The 15563-nt window shown below is 37.8% G+C and overlaps 2 protein-coding genes across 4 annotated transcripts in view; both read left to right on the top strand.

The window, feature by feature from the left end:
* The first annotated feature begins 102 nt into the window (after positions 1 to 102).
* ZBTB6 (zinc finger and BTB domain containing 6) lies at positions 103 to 6605 on the top strand. Its single transcript, XM_046672529.1, has 2 exons — positions 103 to 945; positions 2076 to 6605. The coding sequence occupies exons 1-2, from the start codon at positions 844 to 846 to the stop codon at positions 3357 to 3359; spliced, it is 1386 nt and encodes a 461-aa protein (XP_046528485.1). The 5' UTR covers positions 103 to 843; the 3' UTR covers positions 3360 to 6605.
* A 942-nt stretch (positions 6606 to 7547) lies between these two features.
* The window catches only part of RC3H2 (ring finger and CCCH-type domains 2), a 46058-nt gene continuing 38042 nt past the window's right edge, over positions 7548 to 15563 (top strand). For all 3 annotated transcript variants that reach the window (XM_046664769.1, XM_046664763.1, XM_046664772.1), the window contains exons 1-2: positions 7548 to 7866; positions 14582 to 14879. In XM_046664769.1, the coding sequence (XP_046520725.1) occupies positions 14649 to 14879 (231 nt within the window). In that variant the 5' untranslated portion in view covers positions 7548 to 7866; positions 14582 to 14648. The remainder of the gene's footprint in view (positions 7867 to 14581; positions 14880 to 15563) is intronic.

Below are 15563 nucleotides of genomic sequence, written 5' to 3'. Positions count from 1 at the left end.
CAACTAAAAATACATAACTATGTACCGGGGCCTTTGGGAGGAAAAAGGAAACAAAATCTTAAAAAAAAAAAATTGGTTAAAATTCCTTCATTTGGCAAATACTTGATGCCTACTAAGTGCTAGATTTGGGGAAAGCAAAGGTCAGTAAGTCACTGTCCTAAATAACCTCCGTTTAGATGGGACACAAATTCCAATACAGGTAAAATAACTGCAACCGTGAAGGCAGCCAAAGTGTTTACAGGCTCCCAACTGGGAGCCAGCTAATTCAGGAGCAGTTCAGGATGGCTTCAGGGATGATGTGATTTCCGAGCAGGACTTTGAAGGATAAGTGGGAGGAAGGATAGGGCATATTGGAGCAAACAGCCGGGCCAACAGTTTAGCCCAAAGGCCTGGGTTTGCCCGGGAGCTAAGGAGGGAGGAGGGGGCGGGGCGGAAGCGATAGATCGAGCGGCGAGGTGAGATCCACAGGTTGCGGCCAGATCCCGATGGCGCAATCTGGAATACTACTGATCCTGCGGTAGTCTCTTCTTTCCTCCGCCACCTTTTAAATTGTAGATGGCCCAGTAAGGGAGGACCCGGCCCATAATCATCCGTGAAGGCCTCCCAGGGGTCCCGGCGCTGGGTACTCTGACAGACGCGCTGTGCTCCAGCTTCACAACCCGTCTGCAATTCGGATGTCGAGGAGAACTCACGAAGGGGAATGGCTCGCGTGCCGAAACTGGGGCAGGAGAGATGCGATTTGCCGGGATCTGGGTGCCTTTCCGTCATGCAGGAGGGGGGCAGTGAGGAAGGGAGAATGCCACAGGATGTCCTTCCGGGACACCCAGCCCGCCCCAGTGAGGAATGAAGCTAGTTGACCCCGGATGTGTTTCCTCCCAGACCAAGTCCTCCTTCCGGCCTGGGCCGCCGCTGCCGCGGAAAGCTGGGCTCTGGTTTTCTGAGTCGGTAAGTGAACACGCTGGAGACGCGGGCAGGTGGGGAAGCCTGAGGAGGAGGACGGGGGCTAGGCGCTGCCCGGGAGTGGCTAGACTGGCCTGCAGCCACCTGGCCGACAGGGCCTCGGTCCTGGCAGGCTTGGCTCGGGAAGACCCGTGTGGCGAACTGGAGGATCTTCCAGGCCACCTGGGATCCACATTCAATTCAACAGATGTTCTGTTAGCTGTTCCTGCCCTGCGCTAGCCCCTTTGCTTATTGCAGGAACTCAGATGAACCAGGCGACCATTTCGTGGTGCTCTGGAAGCACCTGACTATGGGGGAGATAGACGGAGGAGTCACAGAAGTCTTCTTTGATTTGGGCCTTGCAGGAGCCAAATCACTAGCTGGAAAAAGGAACTGAAAGCGGGGATGTAACATGTGCAAAGGTGTATTCGGGTCTTCTTGTCTGGCAATGGTGAAAATCTAAATATCGAAAGAGCTTCGATGAAAAAGAGAATAAAGATAAAACCATAAAGGTGGTTAGGGCCAAATCGTCAAGTATCTTGCATTTGATAAGAAGGTTAGGCTGCCCTGGAGGTAGAGGAGAGCAATGGAGGATTTAAAGCAGAAGAGAGGAAAAAAGAAAAGTTACAGAATTTGTTAATTCTGGCGGCACTCAGGAAGGTACTTTGGATTATAGGAGAGTGTGGTATCAAAGAGACCTGTTGGAAGACATTGCAATGGTCCAGGTGAACAGAATGAGCACCTGCAGTAGTGATGGGGAGTAGGAACTTTGGAGATTACATTAGGGTTTCTAATTTGAGAAACTGCTAAATCCACTTAGTGGTGGGCATTAGCAGTGTCCTTGACCACAAGGCACGTAAAATTTAGCCAAGGAGACGAACATAGAAGACGAACATAACGTAGTAAGTGCTGTAACAAAAATATTAAAAATGTGCTGCTGCAAGATCATAAAGAAATGCATTTAATTTTCTGGGTTGTGTGATGATGGCATAGGGGTTCAATCTTAGCACCCAGATTAGAATTTGTCTTCTTTTACCTGATTCAGGTTTGGGTTTTTTGTTTGTTTGTGTTTACTATCACAGTGTAGGAAAGAATTCCCAGTCTATACATCAACATTTGTGTTTTATTTTGCTTAGATTGTGACCATGGCTGCTGAGTCTGATGTTCTGCACTTCCAGTTTGAACAGCAAGGAGATGTAGTCTTGCAGAAAATGAATCTCTTGAGACAGCAGAATTTATTTTGTGATGTGTCAATTTATATTAATGACACTGAGTTCCAGGGGCACAAGGTGATTTTAGCTGCTTGCTCCACTTTCATGAGAGATCAGTTTTTACTCACACAGTCAAAACATGTCAGAATCACCATCTTGCAAAGTGCAGAAGTTGGCAGAAAATTGTTGCTCTCTTGCTATACTGGAGCACTTGAAGTTAAAAGGAAAGAGCTTTTGAAATACTTGACTGCTGCTAGTTACCTTCAGATGGTTCACATTGTGGAAAAGTGCACAGAAGCTTTGTCAAATTATCTGGAAATTGATCTTTCTATGAAAAACAGCAATCAACATAATGACCTGTGTCAATCCTCTGATCCAGATGTTAAGAATGAAGAAGAAAATTCAGATAAAGACTGTGAAATAATTGAAATTCCAGAAGATAGTCCTGTAAACATAGATTTCCACGTTAAAGAAGAGGAAAGCAACGTTTTACAGTCTACAGTAGAGAACTTCACATCAGAGAGAAAGGAAATGAAATCACCAGAGCTGTCTTCAGTAGATATAGGTTTTAAAGATAATGAAATTTGTATCCTCCACGTGGAATCTATCAGTACCGCTGGTGTAGAAAATGGGCAGTTTTCACAGCCTTGTACCTCTTCAAAAGCAAGCATGTATTTCTCTGAAACACAGCATTCACTGATCAATTCTACAGTTGAGAGTGGAGTGGCAGAAGTTCCTGGGAATCAAGATCAGGGCTTATTTTGTGAGAATACTGAACGAAGTCCTGGTACGGTGAATGAAATTCAGAATCTGGAGGATGCTTATTCACTGAGGCACCAATGCCCCAGGTGTCCTAGAGGATTTCTTCATGTTGAAAACTATCTGCGCCACCTTAAGATGCATAAACTGTTCTTGTGCTTACAGTGTGGGAAAACATTTACACAGAAGAAAAATCTCAACCGACACATTCGAGGGCACATGGGCATAAGGCCCTTTCAGTGTACAGTGTGCTTGAAGACATTTACTGCTAAAAGCACGCTTCAGGACCACTTGAACATACACAGTGGAGATCGACCATACAAATGCCACTGTTGTGACATGGATTTCAAGCACAAATCTGCCCTCAAAAAGCACTTAACCTCTGTGCATGGCAGAAGCAGTGGTGAAAAACTACCCAGGCATGATCTCAAAAGGCAAAATCTACTTTAATTAGAATTACACCTTGTTATGTAAGCCTTTTATCGTTCTGTTAGGCAAGTCTTTCTATAGAAATGCAGCATTTGTAATATTGCATCTTCCCCCTATCTTTTGGTCTTATTTTTGGTTTCTCTACACATGTTATTCTTTCTGAATTTCTACTGTCAGCTCCAAAGTGTGGGAGACGTGATAAAGCTGATGGGGTGCTGTCTAATCTCATACATTATGTATAAGACCCAGTGGTATACGTAGAGAAATAGTGTTCCTCTCTTAAATATTCTTGCTTCTAGTGACACAAGATCCAGCAGTATTTCCAGATACTGATTTTGAGTCTCTAGATAATTGATGTAACTGTAAAATCGAACCATATCATAGCTTTAATAAATTAGGATAACGGGAAGAGACAATAAATTTAAAAACACACTATTATCCATTATTAGTTGCTCTAAGAACAGACAAGCCTAGTGAATTTTTTTTAACCAGCCACTCTTGGATTCTGAACTAAACACTAAGGTACCTGTTGTTTTAAACTGTAAAGGAACAGAATTCATGTTCACTTGGGAGTAGCAGAATTTCCTTACACATGGGCTAACACTCCTTAAAATAATGTTTCCATGAGTTGTTAGTATATGTATTTTAGAAATGATTAATTGGACCTAAGTTTCCTGATTTTATTTAATACAGTTGCATTTAATAATTTTTAGCCAGTAAAATTATACCATTGGCATGAAGCTCTGAAAAATTACTTTTCTTAGAAATCCCAACTTTATGAAAGATATTTGTTCTACTGTGTCCTTTTTAAATTTATTTCATTTTATTTTTATCTAACATATAGTAAAATTGACCTTTGTTTTTGGTGTACAGTTCTATGAATTTTAACACATGGATAGATTTATGCAACCACCACTGCAATCAGGATACAGAACATTCCATCACCCCCAAAAACTTCCTTATGCTGCTCCTTTGTAGTCAACACCTCCTCCTAGCTCTAAACCCTGGCAACAGTTCTCTATCACTATAATTTTGCCTTTTCTGGAATGTCTTAAATGGTATCTTAAATGGATGTTCCCTTTTGAGATGCTTTTTTCACCCATCCTAATGCCTTTGAGATTTATCCATGTTGTATGTATCAGTAGTTCATTCCCTTTTTTATTTTGAATTGGCAATGTATATTCGTTTTCTTGCTGTCATTAGATGAACAGTTTAAACGTGGGTAGCTATTAGTGTTCTCTTAATTATTAATAATAACTTTTTTCACTTACATTAATGCAATTTTCATTCACTACTTGATAAAAACCCTGCCCATTCCTGAAGTTTTATTCTTTGTTTCCAGAAATGTGCCATAAGCAAAAACCTGACTGTATGGTTATTTTACTAAGAGTATTAATTCAGATTGTGTTATAAGCCATCACTCGCTAATATTCCTGTCTACATATAACACAAAAATTTTTGGTGTCATAACAAAGATGCAAATATATTGTAGGGCAAATCATATTCTCTAAAGCACAGGAACTACTTTTAGTCAAGAAGCCTGATTGTATATATCTTACTTTCAAGATGTTTTATTCCTCCTCTGCTCGCCTCAAGTTTATGTAGAATTTCTGCCATATTTAGTTTCCGTTGAAGCCCTTGCATATTTTAAAATGTAATATACTTTGTACCATTTATAAGAATTTTGTGATGAGTCACATGTTGATTGTTATAAATGTTGAATATCCTTTTTGTGTTACTTTTTTGAAAAATATATTCTCCATAGAATTTAACTCTGGGAGAGACTTTAAAGAATCTAGCTCTCATATTTGATAAGAAAACCGACTTCATGACCTCCAGGTCACTAGTTGGTGGCATTGGGCAGGTCACCTCTCCTTGAGCTTTTCTTAAATTTCTATGTAAAATAATAACTTTGATCTTGGTAATTCGTAAGATCATCTTCAGGTCTAAAAATCTATGATCTTATATTTAAATCTTCCTGAGTTCCTAAGAACAGAGAAGAGAGGAAAGCAAGAGAGGAGAGTTTTGTGTCTTTATGAAAGTTGCTTTTTGAGTAGTCCATTGGAGACAGAATTTTTCTAAAGTAAATAGTGTTTTTCTTCCACTGGAGAACATGATAACTATGCTTAATTTTCTTCCCAGTCTGACCTATGATTGGCCATTTGTAGGCATGAAAATATTTCCCTTTCAGAAATAGTTTGTGATTGAATACTTTTCTTATTTTTGCTTCCTAAGATGAAATTTTGTGGGGGAGGGATGGAGATGGGAAGGGAGGGTAAAAGAATAGTTTTTGGTTTTTTAGGAATTGATATCTACTATCTTTGATGTTTGAAAAAAGTATGATTGAACAATGTTTTAAGTTTTAGTGTGCCTTGTAAGGTTCTTGTGAAATTTTTTGTAAGCACTTTGAGATTTTTGCTTGGGGGGAAGGGGAGTTTTGTGAAAGTGGTGGCAGTTATTTATTATTATTTATTCCTGTTCAGTAGCATCCAGTGATCTCAAAACATTCCTAGGAGCGTGTCTGTTTGCATGACGTGTCTAAACAATTTCAGGAAAATGGAGTCTTTTTTAAAATGCAGGTATGGCAAAGTAAAGTGTCAAATTCATTCATTTAAAACATTCACTTTTAGTTGTTTGTCTTTCTCATATAATGGGAAAAATGCAGTGTGTTGGAGTTCAGCCTCTTCATTTACTACATTTATGAGTAAAAGATCTGGAAAAGATAGTTGTTAGTTTGGTGTAAAAGAAAATCTTTGCCTTTTTCCCGTGGATGTAACTATCCTATATGTTTACATAAGAAATAATAAACTGGAAATGGGAATGGAGAGCTTTGTGTTTTGTCTACATCTGTGAATTTTAAAGAAGGAAACTATTTCTCCTGGCTATTCATTTAATCATTCATTCAACAAATATTTACTGAGTCCTTACACCAATATATACCTATACTAAAGGTATACAGACAAAAATCCCTCCTCTCATGAAACTTACATTCTAGTGGAGGGAGACAAACAGTAAACAAATAAATAAAATCAGTGTATGTCAGATTTTGAAAAAAGAGTTGGAGAAAATAAGGCAGGGATAGGGAGTGCCTGGGAAGGGATTGGGATTGTAATTTTAAATATGGTGGTCAGGCCACCTTTGAAAAATCAGATTATCATATACCACTGTCCATTGGAATGGAAAACATATCTATATATCACTAGTTGAATGGAAAACATTGAAACAAATGAACCATTGTTGGGAACCTTTCTCTCGGATTGGTATACATTTCATAAAGAGAAGAGAATTAAAAAGACAATAATTCATGGAAGAAAAGTCTTTGATGTGGCCAATGAGTTTTTTTAAAAAACACTGATGTTTCCCTGTCATTCAGGCAGTAAAACCATGTATATTTTTTAAGCGTGTTATAGTTTATAAACTACTTTTCCATATGTCTTCTAATTTGTGGTGGCTTTACTTCTGTAGATGCTTTTGTTGGACATCTGGTTTCACCTTGGAAAGTGCGTTGAGTTTAATTACAATTTGTGGCCATTTTCTTAATCTGTGTTTTTCAGTTTCTCATCAGTCACAAAGCATACATACTATTTTCCTTTTAGGATTATTTTGATGAGCAAACAAAATATAATAAGACCTGGCACATAGTGAGTAACCCATAAATGTTAGTTCCCTTTTTCCTATTCCCAGTCTGTTTCGTCATCTATAAAAACAAGAATAATTTCTACCTTACAGTTTACTGTGAAAAGCCCTTCAACAAATATTTATTGAGATATTACTGCCAAAATTTATGCTCAAATTTTTATCCCTGCCAGCTTCTGAAGAGATTTAATAAAGAGATATGTGTAAGCGCCTGCCAAGTGCTTTGCTTTTTTTTTCCCACCTATGTGGAGGGATTGAGGGATCACGTCAGCAATTGATTAGGAGAGAATGAAGTCGAATGTAATACAGATGTATCAGATTGTGCTCAGTGGGTACCACGCTTTACTCGAGAGGCGTCAGACTGGCTCAAACCAGTGTCTAGAAGGCTGGCTCAAGGTTCAGATGAACGTGCAGGGAGTTTCCCATCAGCCCCTTCGGCTCACCTAGACCTCTTAACAGCACCTCCCACAGTGCTCTGGGGCTACCTAGTCACGTGATGGGGGTGGTTCGGCTCGACCAGAGGGAAGCCGATATGCAGTTCAGGTGGGGGGGGGGGGGGCTACTAAGCTTCTTTCCACCTCCTCCACTCCCGGTCCTGCGTGATCTCGCGTGAAGTGGGGAGTATCTTCTCGCGAGAGCTAGGTCGGGATCCCTCCAGGTCCGCCTCCGTGGTGAGGAGGAGGAGGAGGAGGAGGCGGAGGGAGGAGGAGGAGGCCCCGCCGCGGCCTTCGCCGCCGCCAACGGGGCTGTCCCTGTAGCTCCCGATGGAGTTTGAGGTCGTGAAACCGCCGCCGAGCTCTGCCCCGGCGAGACGAGGCGCCTCCGTCGCCGAGCCGCGCCGTCGCGGGGCTCCCGGGAGCGGCCCTTAGTGACCCCGCCCGGGCCCCCTCAGGTAGGGCGGGGGCGGGCACGATGCGGCTCGGGCCCCAGCCTGGGTCCCTGGTCCCCGGTGGTCGGGCGGGAGACCGGTCTCAGCCCGGGGCCTGTGCGCTGTGGTCGCCGGTGCCCCGAGGTTGGGAACTAAGGGCCGCACCTGACGCCCAGAGTCCAGGGCCTGAGGAGGCCCCTTGCCCTGCCTGGTAGGGCTTTTTCAATACCGAGCGCAAGGCGCAAATGGCCACCTCCCTTCGACACCAGCCGAGGGGAAGCCTCTGACCCCTAAGGAACCCACCCAAGCTCAGGCCAGGCTTCCATCTCCCTTTCCTACACCAGTTAGTAAGGGGGTTTAGAGGAGGTCCTCGAACCAAGTCCTCTCCTAGCTTTTCGGCTTTCTGCCCTGGGGCTTCCCGATATCCTAGTGTAGGGATGGTGAAGGCGATCTGAGTAGTAAATAGGAACCCCGGCCAAACAATGCCTTGGGAGGGCTTAACCTCCTGGGAGGGAGATGGCCGGACCACAGGGGTTGTACAGTAGATGTGACGGAGCAATGGCATGAAACACAGCCAGGGAATTCTGATATGGCTTTCTTCTTTCCCGCTTTCATTTTTCCTTCTTGGGGAAGCTTCTTAAGGAGACTCTTCCACCATCTTAGAAGAATGGTAGAAAGCATCTTTGTTTCTCGAAGAAGCAGCTCTAGTTCTCTCTGTCCTTAGCTTTCAGGAAGAGAGAAGATGAGAGTAACTGTCATTTCTATCCTTCGAATCACAGAAGTGTTTAAGATACCGGCAGATAGAATCTTGACACCAAAATAGTCTCAAGTAATCACTGACATAAAGTAGATCTAATCCCGTGATTCCCAACCTTTTTTTTTTTTAATAACCACCTAGGTTCCGTTTTTTTAATTCCTACTCTCCCCTTACCTAGCTACCTCCTTTTTTATTCCTGCTCTCCTCCCACCCACTGATAGAATGACTTTGTGTCCCAAATAAAGTGCTTAAGTAATCTTTTTTTACATTTTTGCATGTCACACTTTTAAGTTCCAATAGGAACTTTTGATTAACCTGACAGAGTTAATGTTCCTGCGCGAAATTGATTTAATTTCACCCAGAAACAAAGAAACAAATGTTTTAGTTAGCCTCTGCAACCTTTTTGTAGTTAAATACACAAATTTAGTTAAGGCTTCATGAAACATTAAGAAGAATTCATGGATTCTCCTATTATTACCTTCTTTTATCTGTCTGAAAAGCTACTGTCCTAACATAACATCCCTTTCTTAGGTGGTTTACTTCCACATTCAGTTCTTGAAGAAATAGAGGCCATACATCCTGTGAAAGACCATTTTTCCATATTGCCATTTTTTGTTGTTGTTGACTTGGAGATTCATGTTTTCCAAACTTTAGTTTGGAAAATTGTTAGAAGGCCAAAATGTTAAACATATATTCCAGACATGTTTAGAAAAAGCGGATGTTATAATTCAAACTGGCTCCTGTTCTTTGAGGATTTAATTGCAGTCATGTTTATTAGTGGATCCTTTGAGTTACTTCTGATCTGTTACTGCTCTTGTGTTAACCTGACATGTAGGAAGACTTATGTCCTTTGTTTATATGTTTTCATTAATTCACTTTTTACTTTTGTCATTTGGTGTGTCTTCCAGTTTGAAAAAGTTAATAAAAATTCTTTTTTTGGAAAGCATTTTTCTTTACACAGAATTTCATATTCAGAAATAGAACTTTTACATTGTGTGCAATATGCAAGAATGCTAAAAAAAACATAATAAGATCTTATTATAATAAGTACTTATTGTTTTGGTTGGACTGGGTTGAAGTTTCACTTTCTAGTGGTGGAAAAAAGAAGTATGTGGTAAAGTAAAGCTAGCTGAAAATTAAAAATAATATTTTGACCCAGTCTCATAAATGTTCTAAGTTACATCTTTATGATCCTTTATGCAAGTTTTCTAGTTTTATGAGAACTTTCTTAACTGTAGGTGTGACTTTCACCCCAAATTCTTATTAAAAGTTAGTTTTGAGTATTACTTTCTAATTTAAAGTATTCTGGAGTTGCACTGTCCAATAGTAACCTATAGCCACATCTGGCAGTCAGGCACTTGAAATGTGGTTAGTGTGAGTTGAGATGTGCTTTAAGTGTAAAATACACACCAGATTTTTAAGACTTAGTACAAAAAAAAAGAATTTAAAATATCTCAATAATTTTTATATTGATTACATATTGCAATGATATTTTGGCTAAATTGGGTTAAATTTAATATTAAAGTTAATTTCACCTCTTTTTCCCTTTTTTAACATGACTACTAGAAAATTTTAAATTACTTCTTGCTCTCATTATATTCTTATTGGACAGTGCTGTTCTAGAGCATCACTACTCTTCCAAGAAATAAATTATCCGAATAAAAGTAGACACATGAAAACAGAAAATTTGCTGACAGAGTATCCTCTTTACAATCAGGATAATCAAAAGGCTAAGGACTTTGGTAGTATGAAGGATAAGGTTATCCAGTGGCCATTATTTAATAGGCAGAGTGAGCAAGTTCTGTCTCAAAAATGAGTATTTTTCAAGTCTGGTCATTGCTAAAGAAGCAAAACTTTATTGGTTATATTAATATAGAAAATTATGCCATTACTGCTCCATTAGAAGACATTAAATGTTAAATCTCATACTTATTTAAGAAACTGAGTGCAGTCCCATTGTGGATTTAAGAAGTAAAACTGGAGTCATGTATCTTTCCTAACTTATACTAAAGTTATGTATAATAGCAATCTTTAACATTGTTAATTCAATTCCTTTCTCTCCAACCCTTTTTCTATGTTTGAATGCTGAGTTTTAGAGCTTACAGATTATTTCCATTGGTTTTGTTTGTTTGTTTATAGGTTAAGATCTAAATTGTGCCTGCGATACTTTAAATATAATTTTTTTAGTCCAAAACATTATTTTTAAAGTTTCTGAATTGAGAAGTACTGTTACAGTCCATTTCAGCAGCTTGAATTCCTCACTAGGTGAACTAGAATAAAAACAATGAATGTTCTAATAAGTAGAACTGAGCCCTAATGTTTACCTCTTTATAAAAAGAATTGTAATATGCTATTTTTTTTATTATATAGTAATGAAAGAGGCATGAACTTTATTCTCACATCTTAAAATCAGGTGTCATAGTCCTGAACTGTCTTCATAAGATCATGGTGGACTAATAACAGAAAATGAAAGTACTTAGCTGATATGCAGTTTGCTCTTAATAAAGCAGTTTGTAATTTGCATCATATGAGAGATGTCTATTACTCTTCCTATTTTATGAGTTAGTATTCATAGCAAGAAACTTACAGCCTGAAAAAGTAATTGAGTAAAAATCTGTTTAAGGTCCCACCTCTAATTTAAGGTTTCTCACTCCTATGCTTTATCTTGTTATCCTTCTTTAATTTTAGTGAATAGTAACTGAAATAAGTTAATATAAATAATTAGAATATTTTTCTTAAGTAGTTCCTTTATATATCTAGAGTTGTGGGCTTTTTAATCTATTTTATCTCAATTTGAGATATTATGGGAATATCTTTAGGATGAATACTTTAGTATTAACTGTAAATATTATTGGCACTTTAGACTGCCGTAGATTCAAATAAGTTACTATGGAATGTATTAGCATAAATCTGGAAGTTTTACACATTAATATATATTCTTAGCTTGCCATAGCTCATTTAAATGCTTTTTAAAATAAATTATAAAGACAGTAGGCTATATCATTTTTGATGATTATAAAAATATTTTCTAGGTAAACGTTTACAAAGTGCCTTTTTGAAGGAATGAAAGTCCAATTTTCTCATCACTAGTTAAATGTTTTAGTGGACTGTATAAGCTTCTGTGTTTTAGATAAAATTTTATTTTGTCTTTAGCTTACTTGGGGATAGTGGTACTAAGGAAAAACGTTGTAAAAAATCAAACCATTCCTTACACCTTATTGTATAAGGAAAATTTAGTTTGTAGTTTTCCTGTCACAAAGTTAGAATCTGACACATGGCAGAAGGAAAATTTGGCAGAGTTACTGCCAAAATTTTGGCAGAGTCTTTCTTTTTCTTTTAAAGGTATTAATTCAATTTCTGCTAGAAATTAAACTTCTCAGCATTAATTATATTAAAACATCTGATGTTCATAGACCTAGAAATACATATAGAATATTATGACATAAAACTATTAAGTGTATTCTGGAATAGTTTGAAACACTTCAAAACTAATAGGTGAAAATATGAAAGAAAGCATTTTTGTGTTTAGTTCAACTTGAATGGTTCCCCGCACTCCCCACTGATTAATGTAAAGCATTTCGGGATGATTTTGGAAAAGTAAATAAGAAAGTATTTGCTACTAGTCTCATATTACTCACTGGCCTGTGATACCCTAACCCACAGAATTAGCATTTCCACACAGGTGGCCATTATGAAAAGATAGATGCAGTGTCTTGTTTTAATGAATATTTTATAGGGTCAAGTTATTAACTAAATTAGGGCTCTGAGTAGTAGATTTAAGATAAAATTCATTATTCCTCAGAGGCCTTTTCATTGTGTAATTCTGCAGCCTAGAAAAGTGAACATTAAAAATGTTAAATAGAGGTCTGGCCCCGTGGCCCAGTGATTAAGTTCGAGAGCTCCGCTGCAGGCGGCCCAGTGTTTCATTCGTTCGAATCCTGGGCGCGGACATGGCACTGCTCATCAAACCACGCTGAGGCAGCGTCCCACATGCCACAACTAAAAGGACCCACAACGAAGAATATACAACTATGTACCAGGGAGCTTTGGGGAGCAAAAGGAAAAAAAATAAAATCTTAAAAAAAAAAAATGTTAAATAGTTTCAGGGAGCGATGTGTTCACTTGCTTAGTGCTTATCTCTATAAAGTTGGAAGCAAACTAACTGGTTTTAAGATTAATGACATTAATAAATGTGGCAATGTGAGGATGAACCGTGTAAAATAAAGTAAATATAACTTACAAGATTTGGCTAATTTAAAAATAAAGGTATTACATACTTTGCATGAGAGCTGTTTGAGGGAAAGTTTGTATAGGGTGCTTTTTACGTAGGAAGCCCTATAATTCAGTTTTACCAAGATATTTTTTTAAAACTTTAGTTTTTGTGAACATAAAAGCACAGTAAAAGCTAAGGGAATTCTTCATTTGGATGTGGGGATATAGGAGAATCAGTTATATACTTTTCTGTCCTGAATCTGACTACATTTTTAAACATCTAATTTCTGTGGAACTAAAACATTTGGGTTAGTAAACATTCTCATGAAATAAAGTATTGGCTGTTTAATTGCCCTAAATACCTAGATTTCTTGTTCACCAGAGAGCCTTTGTCAGACTTATATAAGTTTTGAATTGGATGATATGGAAAATTTGTGAAATGTAGAGTGTTTAAGTTAGATATCTAAAGATTTTAAATTAGAGGACGATGTAGTTTTGATACTAAATATTTTATTTTACTAAAAATTATGGAACACACATTTTAATCTTAGGAATAAGAAAAGAAAATTCACTGTTATTTTCTCCATGTGCCTCTTAATCATATGCATATATAATTTTTCCCAAACTATAATCGTAGCAAAGAAATTTATTATTTTGCTTTTTTTGTCTAATTAGAATTATTAGATGAGGATGTGTTGTATTCTTCTATATCTTGCTCATTGGACTTGACAGTTTTTGCTTATATATATATATATATATATCACTAAATGATATAGTTTGTCTAAAGTGTTATGGGGGGCTGTCCCCGCGGCCGAGTGCTTAAGTTCGAACGCTCCACTTCTGCAGCCTGGGGTTTCACTGGTTCGGATCCTGGGCGTGGACGTGGCACCGCTCATTAGGCCCTGCTGAGGTGGTGTCCCACGTAGCACAACCAGAGGCACTCACAATTACAGTATACAGCCATGTAATGGGGGGGCTTTGGGGAGAAGAATAAAAAAAAAAGAAGATGGGCAACAGTTGTTAGCTCAGGTGTGAATCTTTAAAAAAAAAAGTATTGTGGGGAACCACATTCAAGATTTGTAAGACAATATTTTCTTTTTTTTTACTTTTCGTTGTCTTTTAAAGTCAGCATCATTCTTTGATTTATGGACAAACAGCTCTGTGGTCACAATCTTCCCCTATACTGTGGTTTTTGGTACCTTAGTTAGCCTCCTAGTCAAGTCATGACCAGAGATTTCCTCTTTTGTGAAGCTGCCAAGTTGAACATATCCTTGACTGACTTGGTCATTCAGGTGGCAACCTGTTTCTTCATACTTGACTCACTACAATATTGTTTGGATCAATAGTTTCCAAATAGTTTCACCTCTTAGGCTATACCTTAATATGTTTTGGGTAGTAGATATCTAAGGGAAATGCTTCAAAAAAAAAAAGCAGCAATCCAAAGTGATTTGTGTTCTTAAAAATGAAATGGGCAAGTTAATCTGCTTATTTGATATGGTCTTTAAGAAAAATACTTGAAAGCTTTGATGACTGTTATATGAGCAACTGATATAAATATGTTTAGTTGAAAGAAACACTATTAAGATACTGTTTCTGGACAAAATTTCGAAAGTCTAATTCAGGAAATAAATTTATAGAAAAAGACATCAAGCATATAAAATTATTCAGAAGCATTTTAAGTTTTGAAACTGTGATGTTTAACTTTATGAATTAACCCTTGAAAGGTGAATGATGAATATGTGGTTAATTCTTACTTTTGTCCATTTCCAGCTTACAAAACACTACACAGCAAAATAATGATCTGCTAGACTGCTAACCCGAGCATCCAGCTTCCACAATGCCTGTGCAGGCAGCTCAGTGGACAGAATTTCTGTCCTGTCCAATCTGCTATAATGAATTTGATGAGAATGTGCACAAACCCATCAGTTTAGGTTGTTCACACACTGTTTGCAAGACCTGCTTGAATAAACTTCACCGAAAAGCTTGTCCTTTTGACCAGACTGCCATCAACACAGACATTGATGTGCTTCCTGTCAACTTTGCACTTCTCCAGTTAGTCGGAGCCCAGGTAAGCTTTCAAGATTTTACTAATTTGGTATATGTAATAATTATAGAACTTTGTTCCTTACGAGGTACAAAGTATGTCTAGTGATATTTGAGACATTAAAAGTATTTAGTGTACCTGATTTTCATGATTGTATTCTGCAAAAGATTTTCTTTAGATTATGTCATAAATCCTTATGCAAAACCGTAAATTCTATTATAGTTATGTATTTGTGTTCAATGCTGTGGCCAAAATTTATATTTATTAATGATTTTGGTGGATTAGAAACATTCTTATGTAGCATACATAAATATTTATTCATTAGGTATTACAAAAAGAAATGTAATCAAAGCTTTGACCAGAAGTCAACCAACTAGAACTCTCAAATGGAGATTTTTTTGGTTTTCTTTTTAACTTCACTTGACTTTTAGGATAATATTATAAATGAGAAAATAAGATCTGTTTGGGGATGTATATATAGAAAACAAATTTTCAGAGTGTCAGTAAGAAATTCCACAGAGTTTTTTATGCTCAAGTACTAGAAAATTATTAATATTTCTTGTTTGTAATCATCTTACTAAATCAGAACAACACCCTAGATTTATAATAATTTCCATTTAATGAGTGCTGACTTTATGTTAGGTATGATAGTAAGCATTCAACATCTATTATTGCTAATTCTTACCATAGTTCTTCAGGTAGTTGTTA

This window comes from Equus quagga, chromosome 1, assembly GCF_021613505.1.
Source record: "Equus quagga isolate Etosha38 chromosome 1, UCLA_HA_Equagga_1.0, whole genome shotgun sequence".
NCBI lineage: Eukaryota > Metazoa > Chordata > Mammalia > Perissodactyla > Equidae > Equus > Equus quagga.
The sequence above is the reverse complement of the archived record's forward strand: the minus strand, read 5'-3'. Positions and strand labels throughout refer to the sequence as shown.